This window comes from Aotus nancymaae, unplaced genomic scaffold (assembly GCF_030222135.1).
Source record: "Aotus nancymaae isolate 86718 unplaced genomic scaffold, 86718_ANA_hifiasm-v0.15.2.pri h1tg000007l, whole genome shotgun sequence".
NCBI lineage: Eukaryota > Metazoa > Chordata > Mammalia > Primates > Aotidae > Aotus > Aotus nancymaae.
In genome coordinates, this window is record NW_026988418.1 from 57,963,495 (window position 1) to 57,985,583 (window position 22,089).

At 43.1% G+C, this 22,089-nt stretch overlaps 1 protein-coding gene across 1 annotated transcript in view; it reads left to right on the top strand.

Annotated features, from left to right (window-relative positions):
* The window catches only part of VTCN1 (V-set domain containing T cell activation inhibitor 1), an 87,150-nt gene that overhangs the window by 39,870 nt on the left and 25,191 nt on the right, over positions 1-22,089 (top strand). Inside the window, exon 3 of the mRNA XM_012458816.2 lies at positions 21,743-21,807. Within this exon, the coding sequence (XP_012314239.2) occupies positions 21,743-21,807 (65 nt within the window). The remainder of the gene's footprint in view (positions 1-21,742; positions 21,808-22,089) is intronic.

Sequence of the window (22,089 nt, forward strand, 5' to 3'; positions counted from 1 at the left end):
ATCGTTCTATTATAAAGACACATGCATATGTATGGTCATTTCAGCATGTTTACAATAGCAAAGACCTGGAACCAACCCAAATGCCCATCCATGATAGACTGGACAAGGAAAATGTGGCACGTATACACATATACACCATGGAATACTATGCAGCCATAAAAAACGATGAGTTCGTGTCCTTCGTAGGGACTTGGATGGAAGCCATCATTCTCAGCAAACTGACACAAGAACAGAAACCCAAACACCACATGTTCTCACTCATAGGCAGGTGTTGAACAATGAGAACACATGGACACAGGGAAGGGAGCATCACACACTGGGGTCTGTTGCGGGGGATTAGGGGAGGGACAGCAGGGGATAGGGAGGTTGGAGAGGGAATAACACGGGGAGAAATGCCAGATATAGGTGACTGGGGGATGGAGGCAGCAAACCACATTGCCATGTATGTATCTATGCAACAATCCTGCATGTTCTGCACAGGTACCCCAGAACATAAGTGCAATAAAAAAATATATATATATATAAATGGTGTAGTATTTGCATATAACCTATACACATCCCCCCTATACTTTAAATCATCTCTAGATTACTTAAAATACCTAATACAATGTAAATGCTATATAAATAGTTATTATGCTGTATTGTTATTCTTATTTCCATTATTTGTTATTGCTATATTGTTATATTGTTTTCTTCCTAATATATTAATTGGAAGATACATATTTGGTTGAATCCACAAATGTAGAACCCATGAATACTAATGGCTAAGTGTGCTTGCTATTTCATTTTGTTAATTGTTTTTTGAGTGGTTTGTAGTTTTCTTCTTTCTGTCTTACTGTCTTCCTTTGTGATTTGATTACTTTTTGTAGTGTTATTGATTTATTTCTCTTTATGTTTTGTTTGTATACTAGAATTTTTATTTTAGTTACTCTGAGGCTTATATAAAACATCTTGTAACAGCCTATTTTAAGCTAACAACTTAACTTCAATTGCACATGAAACTCTACAGTTTTACCCCCAACACACACATCTTATGATATTAATGTCATGCTTTACATTTTCAATAGTGTCTACACATTAATAATTATGAAATAGTTATATTTAACATGGCCGTCTTTTAACTTTCATATTACAGTTTAATGTGATTTTTGTACCACAGTTACAGAATGAGTATTCTCAGTTTGACTATATATTTACTTTTGCCAGTGAATTTTATACTTTTATATGCTTTCATATTGTTTCTTAGCATCCTTTAATTTCAACTTGAGAAACTTTCTTTAGCATTTCTCATAAAACAGGTGCAGTGGTAATGAAATCCCTTGGCCTTTGTTTGTCTGGGAATGTCTTCATCTGTCCATTTCTGAAGAACAATTTTGCTATGTTTAGTATTTTGGGTTGACAGTTGTTTTCTTCCAGCACTTTGAATATATCATTCCATTTCTTTCTGCCTGTAAGGTTTCTGCTGAAAAATCCACTAATAGCTTCATAAAGTTTCCCTTATATGTGACAAGCCTCTTTTTTCTTGCTGATTCCAAAATTTTGTCTTTGTCTTTGGATAATTTTATTATAATGTATCTTGGAGTAATCTTCTTTGGGAATCCTGCTTGGGAACTTTTGAGCTCTTTAAATTTGTTTGTCTATATGTATCCTAATATTTGGGAAGTTTTCAGAAGTTTTACATCTCCCTCCCCCGCCCACCCAACCAGGGTCTTGCTTGGTTGCCCAGGCTGGAGACAGGAGTGCAGTGGCATGATCATAGCTCACTACAGCCTCAAACTCCTGAGCTCAAGAGATCCTTCCTCCTCAGCCTCTCAAGTAGCTAGGACTACAGGTGTTTGTCACCATGCCTAGCTTATTTTTTATTTTTTATAGAGATGGAGTCTGGCTGGCTGGCTAGGTAGCCCACGCAGGTCTCAAACTCCTGGCTTCAGGCAATCCTCCCACCTTGGCCTCCCAAAGTGCTGAGATTATAGGCATGAACTACCACACTTGGCCTATTATATCTTTAAATAGTATGTCTTCCCCTTTCTTTCTTGCTTCTCCTTCTAAGACTCAAATATATCCATAATGGATATATTTGATCACCTGATGGTGGCCCAAAGGTCTTGTGTGCTTTCTTTACTATTTTTCATTCTTTTTCTTTTTGTTAATTGCAAATGACTTGTCTTTAAGTTTGTTGATTTTTTTTCTTGCATGATCAAGTCTGCTGTTGAAGCTGTCTATCAAATTGTTTCTGTTCTGTCATTGTATTCTTCAGCTCCAACATTTCTGTTTAGTTCTTCTTTCTGGTTTTTATTTCTTTATTAAACTCTTCTTTCTATGCATTGTTTTTCTTATTTTGTTTGTCTGTGTTCTCTAGCATCTCACTGAGCTTCTTTAAGATGATTATTTTAAATTTTTGTCAGGCAATTACCAGATTTTCTTATTTTGGCTTGGTTGCTGAAGTTTTACAAGTTTCTTTGGTGTCGTAATGTTTGCCTGATTCTTCTTAATATGTGTAGCCTTGCATTGGTGTTTATGTATTGCAAGGAGCAAATATGCATCTTAGACTTTATGGATTGGTTTTGGCTGGTAAGGACATTTGCCTGTCTGTTCCCTGAGCTGATGGTATTGCCTCCAAGATTGTAGTTAAGCAGGGTTGGAGTCAAGTTACATAACTCTTCCTGGGTCTGCAGTGGGGGTCTGCTGTTGGTGTGCCCATTACCAGTGGCTTGGGTAGGTATGGATCCTATCTGGAGGAGTCCTAGATTTTGGTCAGTAGGGCTGATACTGAGGCAAAGGTCTGCTTCAGGGCCTGCAGTTAGGTCCGCAGATAGTGGGCTTGTTATCAGGTGCATGTATTGCTATGGCTCCTGCCAAGTCTCTGGGAGGAAACCTGCTGGGTTAGTAAGCAGGCAGCATTGGCTCTGGTCTGTGGCTAAGAGGGGCTGAAACCAAGTCACAGAGTTCCTTCAGCATCCACAGTTGTGACCAAGGTTTTCAGGCCTACCTCTGCAGATCTGGATGGGCATGCCTCCTGCCAGGTTCTTGGGTGGTTAGGACCACCAAGGGAGGCCAGAGCCTGAGAAGTGCTGAAGGTAGGTCATAGGGCTGCTTCAGAATCCTCAGTTGGACCAAGATTGTCAAGTTTGTCTCCATGGGCACAGACAGCTGTGTCTCCCATCAAGTCGAGTGAACAAGGCTGCTCCAGGAGCACAGTGGAGAGGGACTAGCACTGGGTCATAGGCTGCTTTGCGGTTCACAGATGGGAACAAGATCAATGGGCCTGTTACCTGAGGTGCTAGTGTCTGTGACTCCTCCTGGGCTCCTTGGCTGATGTTGCTGGTGGCAGGATCAAGACCAAATGGAGTTGTAGCTGAATCCACAGAGGATGAGGCTGTTTCTGAATCTGTAGCTTGTGGTGGGTGAGTCTGCCACCAAGGCACAAGCCTGCCTCCTTGGTCTTGGGCTTCACTGGGGTTTTGCAATCTCTTACTTGGATTCCAGGCTCCCACAAAGGCCCTTGTATCCACCAGCGGTTGCCAAATTATCACTGCTGTGGGGGAATATGAGTGAGGGGTCTCCTATCCCGCCATTTTACTGATGTCCCTCTTCTTAACTGCCTTCCTCTTAATTTACCACCCAACTCTACTCCCGGTAAGGTCACTAATACCCTCATTTAACCAATGAGTTAAATATTATACTAAATATTTTAATCAGGAACAAAAGCAAATAAATAACTTCCTTGTTCTAACATTTCACTTTGTTATCAAGCTAAAAATGAGAGTTATTTGAGGGTGAAGGAAGTCCACTTCTGCCGGGCCTCAGAGTGAGTAAAACAGGTCATCTCTTCCTCTTACTCCTGATGCTGACTTTTGCTAAGTCTCCCTTTCATGGAACGACAGGGAAAAACAATTAAATACTCATAGCCTTTCTTTCTCTACCCAACTTCTCATGAAAATCTTGGCACTTTATGCTAAATCTCCACATTCTCCAACTCACAATTATGAGTTCAGTGGAGTAATCCTTGCAGAGAAGACTGAAAAGGAAATGAGAGAAAGGACAGAGGACAATGGACCTGCAGGTGGGGCACAAGAAAATAGGCAGCAGGGTGGGCACAGAGGAGAAGAGCGTAGGGAGTGAACTTCGGAGAGAGTTTGAGGAAATTCTAGGAAGGGAAAAGTTTGAGGGAACTAATAAGAAGGGTGGAAGTTGGCAAAGAGGATCTTTTTAAGAGGAAGTTTTGCTGTGCATTATCCATGTAATGCCTTTGAAATTTTTCTAAATATTCACTGATTTCACCTAAACTTTTCGGCTAAGCTGATATTTTATTTACTGTGACACTGCCAAAACGTGGACCACAGACATCTGGACTTTACATGGATTATAATAACATTGTATCTCTGGAGTTAGAAAACTATTTTTCCTTATATATAATAATCAAGCATGGATTTTTAAATGTGTGTTTATATTTAGTTAATTGTAATTGTTCACATAAAACTACCTAAAATCGTTCACATAATGCCTACCCAAAAGTATAATTTAAGGAGTCATTACCCTGAAATAAAAATATGAACTGCTTTCAATGGCCCGAAGAATCTTGGGGGAAAAAAAGGGCTGCCATTCAGTTGGGTTGTGTCATGGACATATTTTGGTACAGTAGTAGAATATGTTCCAAAGTCAGGTTAGCTCAGTTTAGCATTTGTCAAATTCCTAGGATGAGTCAGGCATGATGTCTGACACTTAGGGAAATAAATGTGATTGATGAATTGACTCTGCATGACCAATAGTTATAATCAGAGGAAGAATTTCTTTTTATCTCTCTCCGACCTTTTAAAGTGCATGTATAGAAATACATGAGGAAACTTCTGAAGCCTCTGATCAAAACCTGGCTTCACCTTCAACTGCCTGATATTGTCTCAGCCCCGTATTCCCCAAAAGTCCACTTTACACGTGACTCTCACTGCTCAGCCCCCTCTCCCAGGTATTCCTATTGGTGAGGACTGCACATGGTTCTAGGATATCTGCCCTGGGGAAGGATGTACATTCCTTCCCTCATAAAAGAGTGGTGACTCACAGCTCTCTGCTCCCTCTCTCTGTCTGTCTGTTTGTCTCTCTCCTTCTCTCTCTCTCTGATCTGTTCTAGATCATATTGAATTTCTCAAGAATGATTTAAATTTGAATCCATGGTGTCCCCCACCCTACCCCATCAAGAACACATTACAAGCTCTTCAAGCTAAGCTTTGTATTTGTGTGTTACAGAAGGGCAGGAGGATGGTCACATAGCACAGGAAAAAAAATTCCCCAAAGAAATATCTTCCCAAATCTTATCTTACTCTGAGCCCTCTTAATAGCCTTCATCTGAGTGAGGCAGTTAAGCACTATGGAAATAATTGTCAAAGGGAGTGAGGTGGGTAAGAATTATGGAAATGATTGTCAAAGACCCCATTTTTATTGAGTTAGTTAGTTAGTTTTTTTCTTTTCTTTTTTTCATTTTATAATTTCTCTTGTTTTCATTTTTTACGTTCTGTTCTTTAACGATTCCCTTTTTAAACTCTGCGTAGGGATGTAGCACCTCACTTTGGTATGTAGCATCTATTGTATCTTGGAACCTCAGTTGAAACTTTAAAGGTAACATCCTGTTACACAAAAATGAAATGACATGGTCCCTCTTCTTGAGAAACTTAGAGGAGACTGAAGGAGACACAAATGTGTGACCAGATAATTTCAATACAATGTGACAAATTTGTGATAGAGAAATGTACCTGGTATAATGAGGGCACAGGGGCAGTTTCTGATGCATACGGCCACTAGTTTCCCTGAAGAGTTGTCTGAAGGGAAGCCATACACTAAAGAAGGAGTCTGTGTAGTTCACAAGAGTGCTGACAGGATCCTGTATGTCACCGGGGACTTCATGCTCTTACTTCGTCCCCTAGTTCCTCAAGTGCCTGAAGGAACAATAATGAAATTATAGATTCTTGGTAATACTGTTAAATCGGTAAAGTGGGTAGGAAAAAGCTTCTTTTTTTTGTTTTGTTTTTTGACAAGATCTTGCTCTCTCACCCAGGCTGGAGTGCAGTGGCATGATCTCGGCTCACTGCAACTTCTGCCTCCTGGGCTCAAGTGATCCTCCCATCTCAGCTTCCCGACTAGCTGGGACTACAAGTGTGTGCCACCATACCCAGCTAATTTTTGTATTTTTTGTAGAGGCTGGTCTTCATCATGCTACCCAGGCTGGTCTCGTACTCATAGGCTCAAGCGATCCACCCACCTTGGCCTCCTAAAGTTCCGGGGTTACAGGCACGACCCACTGCCCCCTGCCAAAGTTTTTTTTTTAGGGTTTTGACAAAGGGCCCAGAAATCTTAGCAGCCACATGTAAAAATAATAATCCCCTCTGAATCTGCCCTAAGGAAATCAAGAACAGGGGCAGTTCAGGGGCCTGAATAACACCTTTTGTTTTATGGAGATGAGGTATGTTGCCCAGGCTGATCTCGAACTCCTGGCCTTAAGCCATCCTCCTACCCCAGCCTCCCAAGGTGCTGGGATTCCAGGTGTGAGCAACCACTCCCGGGCCTGAATAATTCAGATGTGTCTTTCTACAGTGCCCGTGGCTTCACGGACATCAGTGAATTTACAGAGAATATCCGGACTTGAAGTGGAGAGGGAAAAATAAGGGACCCCATTCACTATACCTACCCTCTTATTCCCGGCCTTCTATCTGTTATCCAATTATTTCTTTTCCTTTGCAATAAATAATTCATTTCACTTTCCAAGACCCAGTCCCAACATAAAACATGACATTACAAAATCACAAAGAATATACTTAAAAGGCCTAAGAATGAACTTGCTCCTCTTATACTGCTGAGGCAGGGAAGGAGGAAGCTCTAACCAGCTAAGGCCGTTGCCTGGTTTATGCTTTTGAGTGCCAGTATCCTGAAGATGTTTCATTTGACTGTCCAAGCAGATACAATCCACTTTATACACTGAGAGAAGATGTCTCCTTACAGGAGCTACATGCCTCAGATTTATCATGATTGTTCTAATTTCAGTTATATTACCTATTGTCTTTTCAACTATCAATATATTCCAGAAATTCAAATAGCTATGAAGCCAAACTATGCCTTTCAGACCTCTCACACCTGGAAGCAGCACTCATGACCATTGTTGAACTACATTTCCAATTTCTGGAAAAGACAGCTCCTGTAACTAGGGACCATATTTCAGAACGGTGAAGCAGAATTTCATGTAAGGAATGTGTGAGCCCAAAAGTAGCTGAGACAGGTCTTCATCCATTTAAAAAGGTTATTTTGCCAAGGTTAAGGATGTGCCCATGACACAGCGTCCAGAGGTCCGGATGACATGTGCCCAAGTGGTTAGGGTACAGCTTGCTTTGATACATTTAAGGAAGTCATAAGACATCAATCGATACATGTAAGCTTTACAGTGGTTCAACCTAGAAGGGTGGGACAACTTGAAGTGGGGGTTGGGGGCTTCAGGGTCACAGTTAGATTTAAAAATTTTCTGACCCGTAATTGGTAGAAAGAGTTATTATCAATAGAAAGGAATTTCTAGGTTATGATAAGGGTTGTGGAGCAAGGATTTATCATGCAGATGAAGCCTCCAAGTAACAGGCTTCAGCGAGAGAATAGATTGTAAATGTTTTTTATCAGATAAAGCCTGTGTTGATTGTAATGCTGGTTGGCTCTTCTTGAACTCCCAAAGAGAGGAGGGTATAATGGGGCATATCTGACCCCCTCTGCTTCCCATCACAGCCTGAACTAGTTTTGCAGGTTAACTTTGGAATGCCCTTGGCCAAGAAGAGGGCTCCATTCAGATGGTTGGGGGGCCTCAGAATTTTATTTTTTGTTTACAAATGCCATTTCGGCACTGATCAGGACATCCCCAGCCTAGCTAGATTTTGAGTCTGATGGCGGCCCATGGAAATTTTTTTCTGGTGGAGTGGTTGGTTTCCATGAGGTAGTAGAAAAATTGCCTAGATGGAAAAGGACCAAGACCCTACTCACTCCTGCCTCTTTGCACATAGGTCTCTGGTTGGTGCTGCCACAACTTGGTCTTTCCTGGGTGTCTCAGGAAGAAATCTGAGGCTCAAAGTGACCCCTGGGAACTGGTGTATTTGACTGAAATATGAAAATATGTTTCTGTCCTTGGTTTGGGTAAGATATGCCTAAAAGATGGAAGAAACTAAGAGACATTATAAATGTAAAACTAACACAGCTAGTTACTATCCTAACTTCTTAAGTCTGAGTCAAGATCTGACTTAGCTGTGGCAGCATCAGAATACCAGCACTGGTTCCTTTTCTTGTCTCTGGGTTAGCAAGAAGCAAAGCTAATTAGTTTCTAGGCCAAGGGAAAACGGGCTAGGCATTGCTTCCAGGTCTAGAAGAATTCTGTTTCTAACAGAATCTGCCTCTAGGTGTCTCTGAATGAGACCTTCTTCTCCTAACTCTACTCTCCACCCCTCTGGCCTTGGAACACAACAGGCTTGGTATCCACAGTCACCCTGGTTCTTGCTGTGGTCCTTAGCCTCTGAGTAGCAAGAAAGGAAACCAACATCTTCAGTGCCTTTACATGAAGCCAGGCACTATCCTCCCAATGCTACATACGTGCATCATGAAGAAGGACAGCATGTGAAGAAAGGAGCTCTCTCCTTGGACTTTAAATATTCTTCCCTCAAGCTCAGAAATGTGCCGTAAGTATTAAAAAGCTGGTAGTACTGCCCACTACCCCCACCAACCAGCATAGAATCCAAAATATAAAGAACACTGAGCTTTAAAACAAATAATATACACACGAGGTTAAAAAGATTTTTTAAAGTCACTTCTTTCTAGTTTTCCTGATTGTAGATTTCCCGATAAGTTCATTGAATCTTAACTTTTCTCTCTGGTCCCTTTTCATGGTTGTGTTGGTCAGGGGTGGGAGAGACAGATTGCCACCTCTGCTTGGCTAATGCTGGAAGGACAAACTCAGTCATTCTCATAGATAGGTCAGTGCTGCCTAGGCTTCAGGTGACTCTGGACGGGCCGAATAAACGCCTTCCATCTCTTAAGGTTCTTGATAGCTTGGACTGCTGGACAGCAAAGCTGGGGCAGGGAGTACCAGAAAGCAACACCCTCACTTGGTCTTGGTGCTGGGCAAAGAAGAAAATATATATTCCCTGAAATCGTGTATCTATAAGCCAGTTATCGTGCAGATTTGAGGCCTGAATTCCTAACACCTCCAGTCCCCAAAACCCCCGAAACCAAGATTTCATTTTAAAGAGTTCCTACGTGGCAGTGAGTCCTCAGTTTGAATGGCCCCTTAGCTTTGTCTCTGGTATTTGGCATGGCTCTGAAGACAGAAGCTTTTGGTCTCTGGAATGTGTAGCCAGTATGCTCGGCACCCTTACTGATCTGGACTCATGTTTGTTTCATTTTTAGCCTCTGCAAATCTCTCTCATTTTTCTTGCTGGCAAAAACGAAGTATTCAAAAGTGTGTGTGTGGTTTTGTTTTGTTTCTTTTCAGCATTTTAAGTATTTTTAGTAAGGATTTTTTTAAGGCTATTTAGCATACACTCTTCTGGAAATTTAACTCTTCATTTCCTACAAAGTCCTTTCTCTTTTAGAGAAACACTTTTATTTTGTACCTTGTTTGTGGAGAGAAATGGCCAGGAGGACTCAAGTTTAACAAGTATGGAAACACAGCTATTATGAATCAATTTCTTCTCCACATTCCCTTCTTAACCACAAACCAGTTCTTCCATATACAAACCTCCAAGGCATTTTGTTACAATTTGTAGCATCAGCAAGATTTCCCATACCACAACTTTTTTTAAAGACTATTTAAAGAGAAAGATAAATAATAATCTCTCCCATAAATGGTTTCTTGAAAGTTAAGAATGTGTTTGTTTCTCCTAGCAGCACGGCATGGATATTTATTTATTCATGAATTCAACGTATTTTAAAGACTGTGTGCTAGATACTCTCAGGGAAGCAGTCTGTAAGGTGGGGCATTTATTCAACAAGCATTTGGTAAGTTCCTCGCATGTTCTAAGAACTTGAAAAATAATAGGGACAAAGGCATGGAGGCAAGAAGCAGCCTGGTGTAGTCAGGGACCCAGAGTGGTTTAGAATGGTTGGAGTGTGGAGGTGATGGGAGATGGGAGAAAGTAGTCACAGGTTTATGTAAACTCTTCTTGAGCTTATATTTTTGTCCAAACTTTGCAAACTTTCAGGTTTAGTATATCAATACTTTATATTTTAATCTTACTCTTTTTCTTTAGAAAATGGTATCAGAATGTATAGAAGGCTTAAAAAATGAAACAGATGTCTTATGCGTCATAAGAGCTCCGCAGCCCATCTCTGGGTCAGTGTCAGGCCCGGGGCTTCAGTGGGTCAGGGTCAGATTGGCGGCCAGAGGTAGGGTAGGTACAGGACACAGCACATAGCATCAGGCTGGGAGTCTCTACTGGGGGAGTGCTGAAATTTGCAGGAGAAAGCTAAGATCAGTGCCCTGGAAGTCAGGCTGGACCAGACAGAAAAAAAGACCAAGGAGCAGAATCTGAAATCACAAGGCAGGCCCTGGGTTGAAGGCCAGTTCCAGGGAATAAGAAAACTATAGATTCCAGGCTGGAAGGCCAAGGAAACTTCCTTTGTGTCTATTACAGATGGTCAGGACCACAGAAGGGTTCTACTTAAGGATGCCTCCATCTTAGGACAGGGAGCGTCTCCCCTGCCTTGAGTTTCAGAACACCCCTTGGTGTAGGCAGGCAAGGGTTGTTATGGTACCGAGCAGACCCAGGGGCTGCAGCTGGGAAATTGCTCAAGCAAGCCGGGCGTCAAGGGGTGAGTCTGGTAGCCTGATTTTCGCACGTAAATGCTCATGAGGTCTACACAGCTACACCTGCAGAACTGGGCCCAAGACTAAAATATGACAACATGGGTCCCAGAAGGTGAAATTTTGCATTGGAACTCCTGGTAGATCTTTTGGAAGGCAGAACAATACGTTCCCTGCTGATTTCTAGGATACAGTAGTCCACTTTTCACTGGGAAGACTTTCTGGCATTATAAAATAGAGAGAGTGGATGACAGAAGCCTTGGAGTCTACAAATATGACATTGTACATAGATAAATCAGACTGCCTAAGACAGTGTATAGGCCTTCCTAGAGAAAAGCTCTGAGGGTAGTAGATGTACTCGTTTCCAGCTTTATTAATGAATAAACAGTGAACTGATCCCAGGGCTAGGCTTTCTGAGAAGCAGCCCACCCAAATGCTTCTCTGAATCTCTTCAGTGACAGGCACAGGTTTCCCGAAGGCAAGAAAAAGAATGAAAAGTCAAAACAGTCATGGTGGCTTTAGGGTGTTGCAAAGGTAATCCAGATTACAGCTCACTCACCCTGTCAGACCATCCATCTGCCTGAGGCCCAGATCATGGTGACTGATGACCACAGTGACTGATGAGGAGGATGGGCTAGATAGAAATGCTCCCTTCAGGGGGAGCCTGCCCCGTCCTTCCTCTTAGCCCTTTCAGGGCCTAGCTCCCCGCTCCCAGTTCCTGTCTCAAAGCCCAGTGCCACTCAAGCCCTTCCTCCTTTTCTCGACAGGTTCAGCCTCCTGAGGTTCACCTGCCTTGCTACTCCCTTAAATCCATTTAAAAAAGAGAAGGGAGGGCACGCTCCAGGGCCACACTCAGGGAAGGAGTCAGAGCTGAGCTGAGTTCTGTATAGGCCTACTTCTGATTACCTGGTAAGAGGTGGAAGAGTGTCCTAAGCAGAGTGCAATGGGGCAGTGAACAGTCTGATGAGAATATAGGGCTTCCTAAAGGGAGAAGGGTTGGAAAAATAGCTTGGGGCATGTAAGGATGGTCTTAAATTCTGGGATCAGTTTGAACTTTCTCTTTTCTTTTCCATGACCACCAGGCAAGAACAGATGAACTTTCATAAGCAACCAGGAGTTATTTAAATTTGAGGATAGTGAAAAGTAAAAATAAGAATTCACTTTTTTTTAATAAAAACAGGGTCTCGCTATGTTGCCCAGACTGGTTTCCTACTCCTGGCCTCAAGCAATTCTCCCACCTTGGCCTCCCAAAGTGTCAGGACTACAGGCATGAACCACCGGGCCTAGCCAAGAATTAACATTTGTAGTTTTGAAATAACAGCTAACATTTACATTTTGCAAAGAATAGTTTGTTTGTTTGGACCCTCGCAATCGCCCTTGGAAAAAGTCGTGTTGAGTCTGGAGGCAGGTACAGGATGAATTGCAGTGCCCCTCAGCTGCTCATGCCTCCTACCCCTGTGGAGCCCCCATTAGGAAATGCCAGGTTCTCTGTGGAGTGCATAAGGGGAGGGATAGCAGCAGCTTCTTTTTGGTTCATCCATTCCAGAAATGATGAGGCTGTCCCTGAGCAGTGCTCCTGCCCTTACCTATGGCGGGGCTGGAGGAGGAAAGATGAGCAGAAGTGGAGAGACGTGGGGAGGGCAAGGGGATGCCAAGATATGGTGGGGAAGAGCTGGTGAATGGGAGAGCAGCCAGGGCAACAGCGACCATGAAAAGAAGCATTCATTAGCAGCCAGACCTCAGCCAGGTGCTGCGAGCACCCCTGCAATCTCTCTTAACCTCCAGTTTGGAAGACACATAATTAGGCTGTTTTCATTTACACCCCACAGGCTGCTTATGGGACACTCAGCTTTTCTAACAGTACTGGCCCTTTGTGGGAGGGTCATAAAAGGTTTGGAGTGGGTTTGGTATTAGACACAATGGGATCAGTTAGACTGCTGAAGGAAGCTAGTGGAAGTGTTTTTTTCTCTGGACTGAGAACAAGGAGGAACAGGAAATACAGGTATGATTAGGAAAAGGACTGGTAATGAACCTTGCATTGCCTTTTGTCTCGCTTTACTTGTGCCAGCGGCAAACAGCGTGCACAAGGATGATGAGGAAATGCTGATGTGTGCTTGCGGCAATCAGGGTGCCGGTCTAAATAGGACAGGCTTAAGAATAAAACAGAATGGCTTTGCTGCAAACTCAAATACGGTTTAAAGAAAGGTGTCTATTTGTTAACATTGTGAAAATTTCCACTTGATATTCATGCCCCTTCCAGTTTTCCTTCCAGAGTCCCAGGTGAAAGGACACCTCCTGTGGGGAGATAATTTTTTTTTCAATCTACGTAGGATTATATGTGCTGTCCTTCCATCAGTTACAACTGGACAAACACAAGCCTAGCAACTGATTAGCATCCTAAGATTTATAAAACTTTTGATTTATATAAAATATGGTATAATGATTAAGACCCTTGTTGATGGCATCTGAGACCTGAGTCTAATCCTGCTCTTTTTAACTCCCCGGGGCTGAGTCCTCAGGGGAGTTACTTAACATTGGGCCTCAGCTTCCTTATCTATAAAACGGAGAGGATAGTATCCATCTCCATAGGTCATTGTGGGGATTAGATTAGATAGATGAGACTGTGTATTCAAGCAAATATTAGCCACCATTCTTACATTATCGACAAAGGTTTTAGGAGGCATGTGCAGGCAAAGCCAAGGTCAGAGCAGATCCCAGGGAATATCAGATTACAGAATCGTATAATTATTTGAAAGGGCCTTTCAAAATTGTTTGAAGCTTTATGTGACACTAGAAACTCTTCCCACCCCTGTGTGTTGACCAGCCCCTGCTTGCACATGTAAATTGCAGGCCAGTCTCAGTGAGCTCTGTTGGAAAGTTTCTCCGTATTTTGAGTCTAAATCTCATCTCCTAGAACTTTCACTCACTGGCTCTGTTCTTCCCTTCTTCCTCCAGAGTGATGGAGAACAGGCCAAACACCCTATTTCTTTTTCTTTTTCTTTTTTTTTTTGAGATGGGGTTTTGCTCTTGTTACCCAGGCTGGAGTGCAATGGCACTATCTCGGCTCACCACAACCTCCGCCTCCTGGGTTCAAGTGATTCTCCTGCCTCAGCCTCCCGAGTAGCTGGGAATACAGGCATGCGCCACCATGTCCAGCTAATTTTGCATTTTTAGTAGAGATGGGGTTTCTCCATATTGGTCAGGCTGGTCTCGAACTCAGGAGGTCAGGAGTTCAAGACCAGCCTGGCCAACATGATGAAATCCCATCTCTACTAAAAACACAAAAAATTAGTTGGACATGGTGGCACATGCCTGTAATCCCAGCTACTCAGGAGGCTGAGACAGGAGAATTGCTTGAACCCAGGAGGTGGAGATTGCGGTGAGCCAAGATCATGACACTGCACTCCAGCCTCGGTGACAGAGCGAGACTCCAAAAAAAAAAAGAAAGAAAGAGAGAGAGAGAGAAAGAAAGAAAGAGAGAAAGAAAGAAAGAGGGGAAGGAAGGAAGGAGAAAGAAAGAAAGAGGGGAAGGAAGGAAGGAGAAAGAAAGAAAGAAAAGAAAGAAAGAAAGAAAGAAAGAAAGAAAGAAAGAAAGAAAGAAAGAAAGAAAGAAAGAAAGAAAGAAAGAAAAAGAAAACATTCAGCCAGATGTGGTGGCTTATGCCTGTAATCCCCACACTTTGGGAGACGAAGATGGGAGGATCGCTTAAGGCTAGGAGTTTGACACTAGCTTGAGCAACATAGTGAGACTCTCTACAAAATTTTTTTCAAAAATTAGCCGGTAGCGTGCACCTGTGCTGGTGTTCACCTGTAGTTCCAGCTATTTCAGGGAAGTGAGGTGGGTGGATTGCTTGAGTGTGAAAGCTCAAGGCTGCAGTGACCCCTCATTGCACCACTATACTGCACTCCAGCACAGGCGAAAAAAAAACAAGGCTGTCCCCGACTCCACCAAAAAAACAAAAAAGAAAGAAAGAAAAGAAAACACTTATTAGTGGTGGCCCTCTTCCCTGTGAGCACAGAGGCAATCTTACAGTCTTTTTCAACACAATATTCTAAGCCACCACTACCAGTCATTCAAATGATTGTTGGCACACAAGATGAAATCCATCTGCTGGCCATGTTTCCCTAGTTTTATGGCATTGGTACCCAGGTCATGATATGATTCTGGGGCCTGTGCTTTGGAGGAATTCACTAAACTGTGTTGTGATTCTTGCGGATAGCTGGAAAGAAAAGAGGATGCCTCAACCTGACACTCAGTAGCAGCCAAGTCTCTTATACGCAGTTCCCTGAAATTCCTTTCCCAAATACAGAGCCTGTTCATCCACTGCCATGTTGATGGAGCAGGGGCTGCCCGGAAAGGATGTCCCCTCCCTTCCATACACACCCCTCAAGCCCCACATAATAACTGCTCCTCATTGCCAAGTTCTCCTCAAGCCTGCACTCACCATTCCTGATGCTTTTGCTCTCAGTGTCCTGGACCAAAGCTGGCCTTGACTTTACCAGTGTAAAGAGATACAGGAGAGGACTAGAGGCCAGGAAACATACTCTACACCTTGAATTCTACAGCAAAGAAAAACTTGATCAGACGACAATCCAAGCTTCTCAGAAACCTAAAACCTATGCTAATCAATATCCAGAAAATGCTTAGCTTTACCTTGAAGCTCTATGCTTTATTCCACATGGCATTTAAAATAATTCCTTTTCCTGTTTATAGGAAAAGACTTTTTCCCCATAAAGAAATTTTCTTTCCCTCTTTTAATCCCTTTTTTTTTTTTCCTTGAGATGGAGTCTTGTTCTGTTGCCCAGGCTGGAGTGCAATGGCACAATCTCAGCTCACTGCAGACTCTGCCTTCTGGTTTCAAGCTATTCTCTTGCCTCAGCCTCCTGAGTAGCTGGGACTATACATGTGCACTAACACGCTCAGCTAATTTTTGTAGTTTTAGTAGAGACAGGTTTTCACCATGTTGGCCAGGCTAGTCTCAAATTCCTGACCTCAAGTGCTCTGCCCGCCTCGGCCTCCCAAAGTGCTGGGATTACAGGCATGAGCCCCCGCACCCAGCCTTAATCTCCTCTTTGGATAGGCTGAAATAAATGTCTTCAATTTCCGCGTTCTTTATAAACCTAGTCACTTCATTAGTTTGTGAACAACGTAATATGTTTGCTGCAACTTGATTTACTCAAATATCCAGCGTGGTATATTCAAATAAATCACACATTTGCAAAATTAATCTAGTTTTGAGAGTTTTAAACATTTATCAATCACACAAGTGGAGCTAAACTATTGATCTATAAGGAATGTGGTATCTCCCAGTTCTGTTAGGATTTGAGAAAGAGGTAGAAACTCGAGAACATAGAAACCATTCATGTTTGAATAAAACAAAGAGCGTTTTATGTTTTCCGGACTGAGGGCTCTCTACACTGTGTAGCAGATCCAGAAAGCTCTTGTTTCTAGAAAAAGAGCTCGAGGAGATATTCGGGGTGGGGATGAGAGGAGCCTTCCAAACCTGAGGCCTCCTGCCACTTTTTCTAGAAGTACAGCATATAGTTGAGACCTCGAATCTGTAAGTCACACTTCCTCAAATTGAAACCTGACTTTCTCACCTTCCAGCTGTGACAGCTTCCTCTGCTACTTAAGCTAAGCCTCAGTTTCCCCACATGTAAAAAGGTAATGAGAGTAGTACTTACCTCACGGGGTTGCTGTAGGTTTGAACGAGATACCGTGTATTAAAGCATTGGCACACGTGCCTGATATGCATCGGCTATTATGCCATGCTCGTGGACCTCTGATAAATGAAAGGTTGTCCTTAAGAGACAGGTGTCTCTATCCTGATGGATTTTTGGTGTGTGACACAGTGATACAGCCTGTCTGCTGCAGTATTTCTTTCCGTAGCATCCGTGAGCTCATGGGTGGTTGAACACGGGAGTGATGGCAGTACTACATGGAAGTTGCGATGCTTCACATGCATATTTTTCAAAGCAAGGAGAGTTGAAATAGAATGGAATGAGAACATCAGTGGGAAAGGCTTAGCGTGGCTTTCAGTTCTATTTTCATTTTATCAAACACATTTTTTTTGAATGAACATCTGCACTTGGGGCTCCCTCTCCAGAGAAGTACAGCCTACCCTTGCATGTCCTAGGTGGCACTTCCGCTGCACCCACCTTCACAGCAACCACGCTGCTCGCGCCACCCAGAAGCCGGAGTGTTCATTTGATTACATTTGCGCATTTTGTATACCCCCTGAGGTAGTTTCCGGACCTCCTGAGCTTCCTGCCTTGTCCGTCCAAGTCATCTCCCGAGGTACCGATAATTGTTTCTGTCAGTAGACTAATTACAAAGTCGCACAGGTTTCCAGCAGTCTGCCTGGAACCCTATTTTTCCCCATAAGGCCTGTTACCTTTAGTGTATAATGTTACAGAAGGTGAGACCTTTCAGGAATGCACATATTATGCTTTACCAGATGCGCAATTTCTTCCAAGTGCTGCAGAAGGCAGCAGCAGCTGAGGCAGACGTGTGAAGGAACCGAACCAGGCCCTCCTCAGGGAGGGGGACGGAATTCCAGGCTGCAAAACTGCTCCTTCACCTGGAGAGCTCTTAGTTCCACAGCTTCTGAAAGCACCTTCCCAGCCCACTGCTCAGAGCACTAAAATGCGATGCTTAGCTCCTGACCCCCTGCACCCCCAGTGCAGCAGAAATAACACCTTTTTTTGTGTTTCTGCCTTGGGTAGAGTATGTAGCAGCATGAATCAGCTAAATATATTTCTGAATAAAGCCTTTCTCTTCACTTTCTTTGAAATTTGTTCATGGAAGTGTGCTTTGATTATCTGTTTCCCCTGAGTTTAAATTCTTCCTGCGTCCCTAGAATTTCTGTGAAATTTTGTTTGTCTCTTTACTAAAGCCCTGATCACATTCTGTCTCAGTTCATTACAAAGATGTGTATTTGTGTGTCGCCTCAATTTAACTAAAAGCTTCTTGAGGGCAGGGACTTTGTTTACATTATTTCTACATTCCCTTCATATTGACTAGCACTATGTCCTTCACATGGTAAGTACTTAATAACTGTTTACTAAATGAGCAAGCCCCCTTTCATAATGAGTGGATACCAAAGTACTCTGTGAATCCCAACGCAGTGGTTAGAAGACATAGTTTTGCATTAAAAATTTCCCGTAGCATAGTTACTGGAAATTATTGAGGGGAAAGCAAAGATCAGAAAGCAATATCAGAACATCTGAAGTGAAATATTTTATTCATCTTTCTAAAAAATTAATAAGCAACAGACAGGAATTATTTAATTTGGCTGCTCTGATAGTTCCTGCTTCTCTTTCCAAGGCTGTGGAAGTTGAATTGTATCCCAAGGGAACACTAGCTCAGAACAAACGTCGTGGTGATTCCTGCTCCTATAGGGAATTTGGTGACAGATGACAGAGTTCTGTTTTCACAGAGAGGGAAACGTAGGCCTGGTGTGATGGATGGCTCAGGAGCTTTGACTGAAACACACCACTTCCAATGTCCCCCTCTTCTTGGCCAGTGCCCAGGTATCTGTTCAGTGTCACTGTTCAGATCCCTTCCCATAAAAGTCACGGCTTTGAATAATAAACATACAGCAATAGCTTATAGGTAAAATGTATTTATAGTAAAAAGCAGTGTGTGAATAGCCCTGTATGAATAATGCCACATTCATCATCTAATTTGATCCTGAAACGACCCTTTTGTGTTAGTTTGCTGGTGCTGTGGTAACAAAGTACCGAAAACCGGGTGGTTTAGAAATGGAACTGTATTATCTCACAGCGCTGCAGGCTGGAGGCCGGATGGACATGTCTGCAGGATGTGTTACTTGTGAGAGTGGTGAGAGAGAATACGTTGCGTCTCTCCTAGCTGCTGGAGGTTTGCTGGCAACTTTTGGTGTTTCTTGACTTGTAGATCTCTGCTTTTAACTTCACATGGTGTTCTCTGTGTGTGTGTGTGTGTGTGTGTGTGTGTGTGTGTTTCATCTGTGTCCAAATTCTCGTTTCTATAAGGACACCACCCGTATTGGATTAGCAACTCACCCCTCCCCTACTCTAGTATGACCTTAACTAATTATATCTGCAGTTACTTTATTAGTAAGTAAAGGCACGCTCTGAGGTACTATGGGTTAGGATTTCAGCATGTGAATGTATGAGGGGGAGTGCACGTAACCTTTGTAATAGGTAAAGCAGGTATTACTTATTCTGTAAAATGGGAAAACCATTTTACAGAAAAAGAAAACGAGCCTCAGAGAGATGAAGTAATTTACCCAAAGTAAATGAAAACCCTAGGTTACACGCAAGTTGGGTGCCTGGCTCATAGTCAAAGACAGCCAGGTGGTGCCTCTCGCTACGACTTTGTCTAGCTGTTCTCACTCTCCTGGACCAGTAAGAACTGAGGCTGCACTGCGGTGTGGAAGAAGAGGAGCAGTGGCCACATGTGCTCTCCCCTTGGAATCGATTGAGCAGATGCCCTATTATTTAAAGCTTCGCTTGCTGCCCTGTGGCTGCACCTCATGAGGGCTTGGCCTGCAGGGAAACTTGTTTCTGTCTGGTGGGCCCATTCCTGAGCCAAGGGGGGCGGGGTACAATGAGCCTATTCAGGGCAGAAAGTGCAATGCCCCGTGCTTCATTTTTCTCTCTGTAGCACCGTTCTTTGCCTCCCTGTGCCTTTCTTTTGTCCTGCCTATTGAGTAACATCAGCGTGGGCGTTGGGAGCGTGTGAATTGGCAGCTGTGTGAGAGGGCGGCTAAGGATGTCTGCCCGATGATATATGTGCCAGGACAGGCAGCAATGGGCAAGCTTCCCAGAAACCACTTTGACCTGTGCCTTCTGCTCTGCCTGAGTCACTGTCACCAGCTAAAGTGGGTGACCCCTCATGGAGTGCATGTTCTCCTTGGCAGAGAAAAGGGCCACTCCCCATTCGTGAGCTCCTATCCTTAGCACACTTGAGGGGAGTTGGGTACAGATTTAAGAGATGAATTCTAACCTCCACTCTGTCACTTGCCAACTGTGGGACTTCAGGGAAGATGCTTAATCTCCCTGTGTCACTTGCTCATCTATAAAATGGAGACAATAAAATTTATTCTCCTCCTAAGGTTACTAAATGGATAATTGATTTAAGTTATAAATGCTGCTTGGAACAATATGTCTGCCATAGAATTCCAGGACTTAGTATATGTAAACAATACTTCCTTATTTATTTATTTAGTTTCCCAGGTGTCATTTGTTAATCTGTTCATTAAAAATCTGTGAGGAGCCACCAGTTAGAATGGCGATCATTAAAAAGTCAGGAAACAACAGATGCTGGAGAGGATGTGGAGAAACAGGAAAGCTGTTACACTGTTGGTGGGAGTGTAAATTAGTTCAACCATTGAGGAAGACAGTGTGGCGATTCCTCAAGAATCTAGAACCAGAAATACCATTTGACCCAGCAATCCTGTTACTAGGTATATATCCAAAGGATTATAAATCATTCTACTATAGAGACACATGCACGTGTATGTTTATGGCAACACTATTTACAATAGCAAAGACTTGGAACCAACCAAAATGCCCATCAGTGATGGACTGGATAAAGAAAATGTAGCACACATACACCATGGAATACTATGCAGCTGTAAAAAAGAATGAGTTCATGTTCTTTGCAGGGGCATGGATTAAGCTGGAAACCATCAATCTCAGCAAACTTATACAGGAACAGAAAACCAAACACAGCATGTTCTCCCTCATAAATGAGAGTTGAACAATGAGAATACATAAATACAGGGAGGGGAACATCACACACCTGGGCCTGTCACGGGGTGGAGGGCAAGGAGAGGGAGAGCATTAGGACAAATACTTAATGCATGTGGGGCTTAAAACCTAGATGACAGGTTGATGGGTGCAGCAAACCACCATGGCACAGTTATACCTATGCAACAAGCCTGCACGTTCTGCACATGTATCCTAGAATTAAAAGTAAAATAAAATAAAATAAAAATTGCCAGGCGCAGTGGCTCATGCCTATAATCCCAGCACTTTGGGAGACCGAGGCGGGTGGATCACGAAGTCAAGAGATCGAGACCATCCTGGTTAACAAGGTGAAACTCCGTCTCTACTGAAAATGCAAAAATTAGCTGGGCGTGGTGGCGCGTGCCTGTAGTCCCAGCTACTCAGGAGGCTGAGGCAGGAGAATTGCTTGAACCCAGGAGGCGGAGGTTGCAGTGAGCAGAGATCGTGCCATTGCACTCCAGCCTGGGTAACAAGAGCGAAACTCCGTCTCAAAAAAAAAAAAAAACCGTTGAGGATCATATCAAAACACAGTGATTGTGTTTGGATGATGGGATTACAGGTGATTTATTTGTCTCGCTTTTTGCTTCTTTATATTTTCTAAACTTCCTGTAGTAAGTATGTATTTTTTTTAATAAGGGAAAACAGACTTCCACTGAGGACCTGTGGGTGCAGTAGATGAGGTGTGAGTGGGTACAAAGTGAAAAAGGCGTGGCTGTTGTCCTTAGCAGAGTTTAAAGTCTATGGAAGGAGACAAGACAGAGAGACAAATGACATGAGAGGGTGGACAGTGATGCTCGGGGAAGGCTGGGAACGGGACCAGTCCTCAAGTGGCATCTGGTCTTACAGAGGTGTTTCCATCAATCTTGCCCCAACAGTCTTCGTATATGGTCTTCCCTGATCTGGAAGTGGAAAGCAAATGGCATGGCCAGAGGCAAGGGTCATTCTTTTCATTGATCGCAGAGCCCCAGGGGGATGGAATTGCTGAAATTCCCTTCTAAGGCGCCCATTTCTAGGAAGAAGCTTATGTGAAAGAAAAAGTTGAGATGGTTTATGTAATATATCTTATCCACAACAGATTTGTATCCCAGTTGCAAAGCAGCACATCAGAAAGAATGGAGAAGTAATTTCCTGTTTCTCTCTCTCTTCCCGTAGCATAATTAGCATCATCATTATTCTGGCTGGAGCAATTGCACTCATCATTGGCTTTGGTATTTCAGGTACGTGATTTCTCGTGTTACTTCAATCTATTCACCCTTCACCATTAAACTCCTACTCACTCACTGCGGTAGCATGGAAAGAGCCCAGAACTTGGATCCAGAAAACCTCAGAGTATAGCACTCATTCTTCTACTTCTTGTGCTCTCTCTACATTAGCCATTTAAGTCCTTGGCTTCAGTTTCGTCATTTTTATAATTTATTTATTTATTTTGAGACAGGGTCTGGTTCTGTCACCCAGGCTGGAGTGCAGTGGCATGATTTCAACTCACTGCAACCTCCACC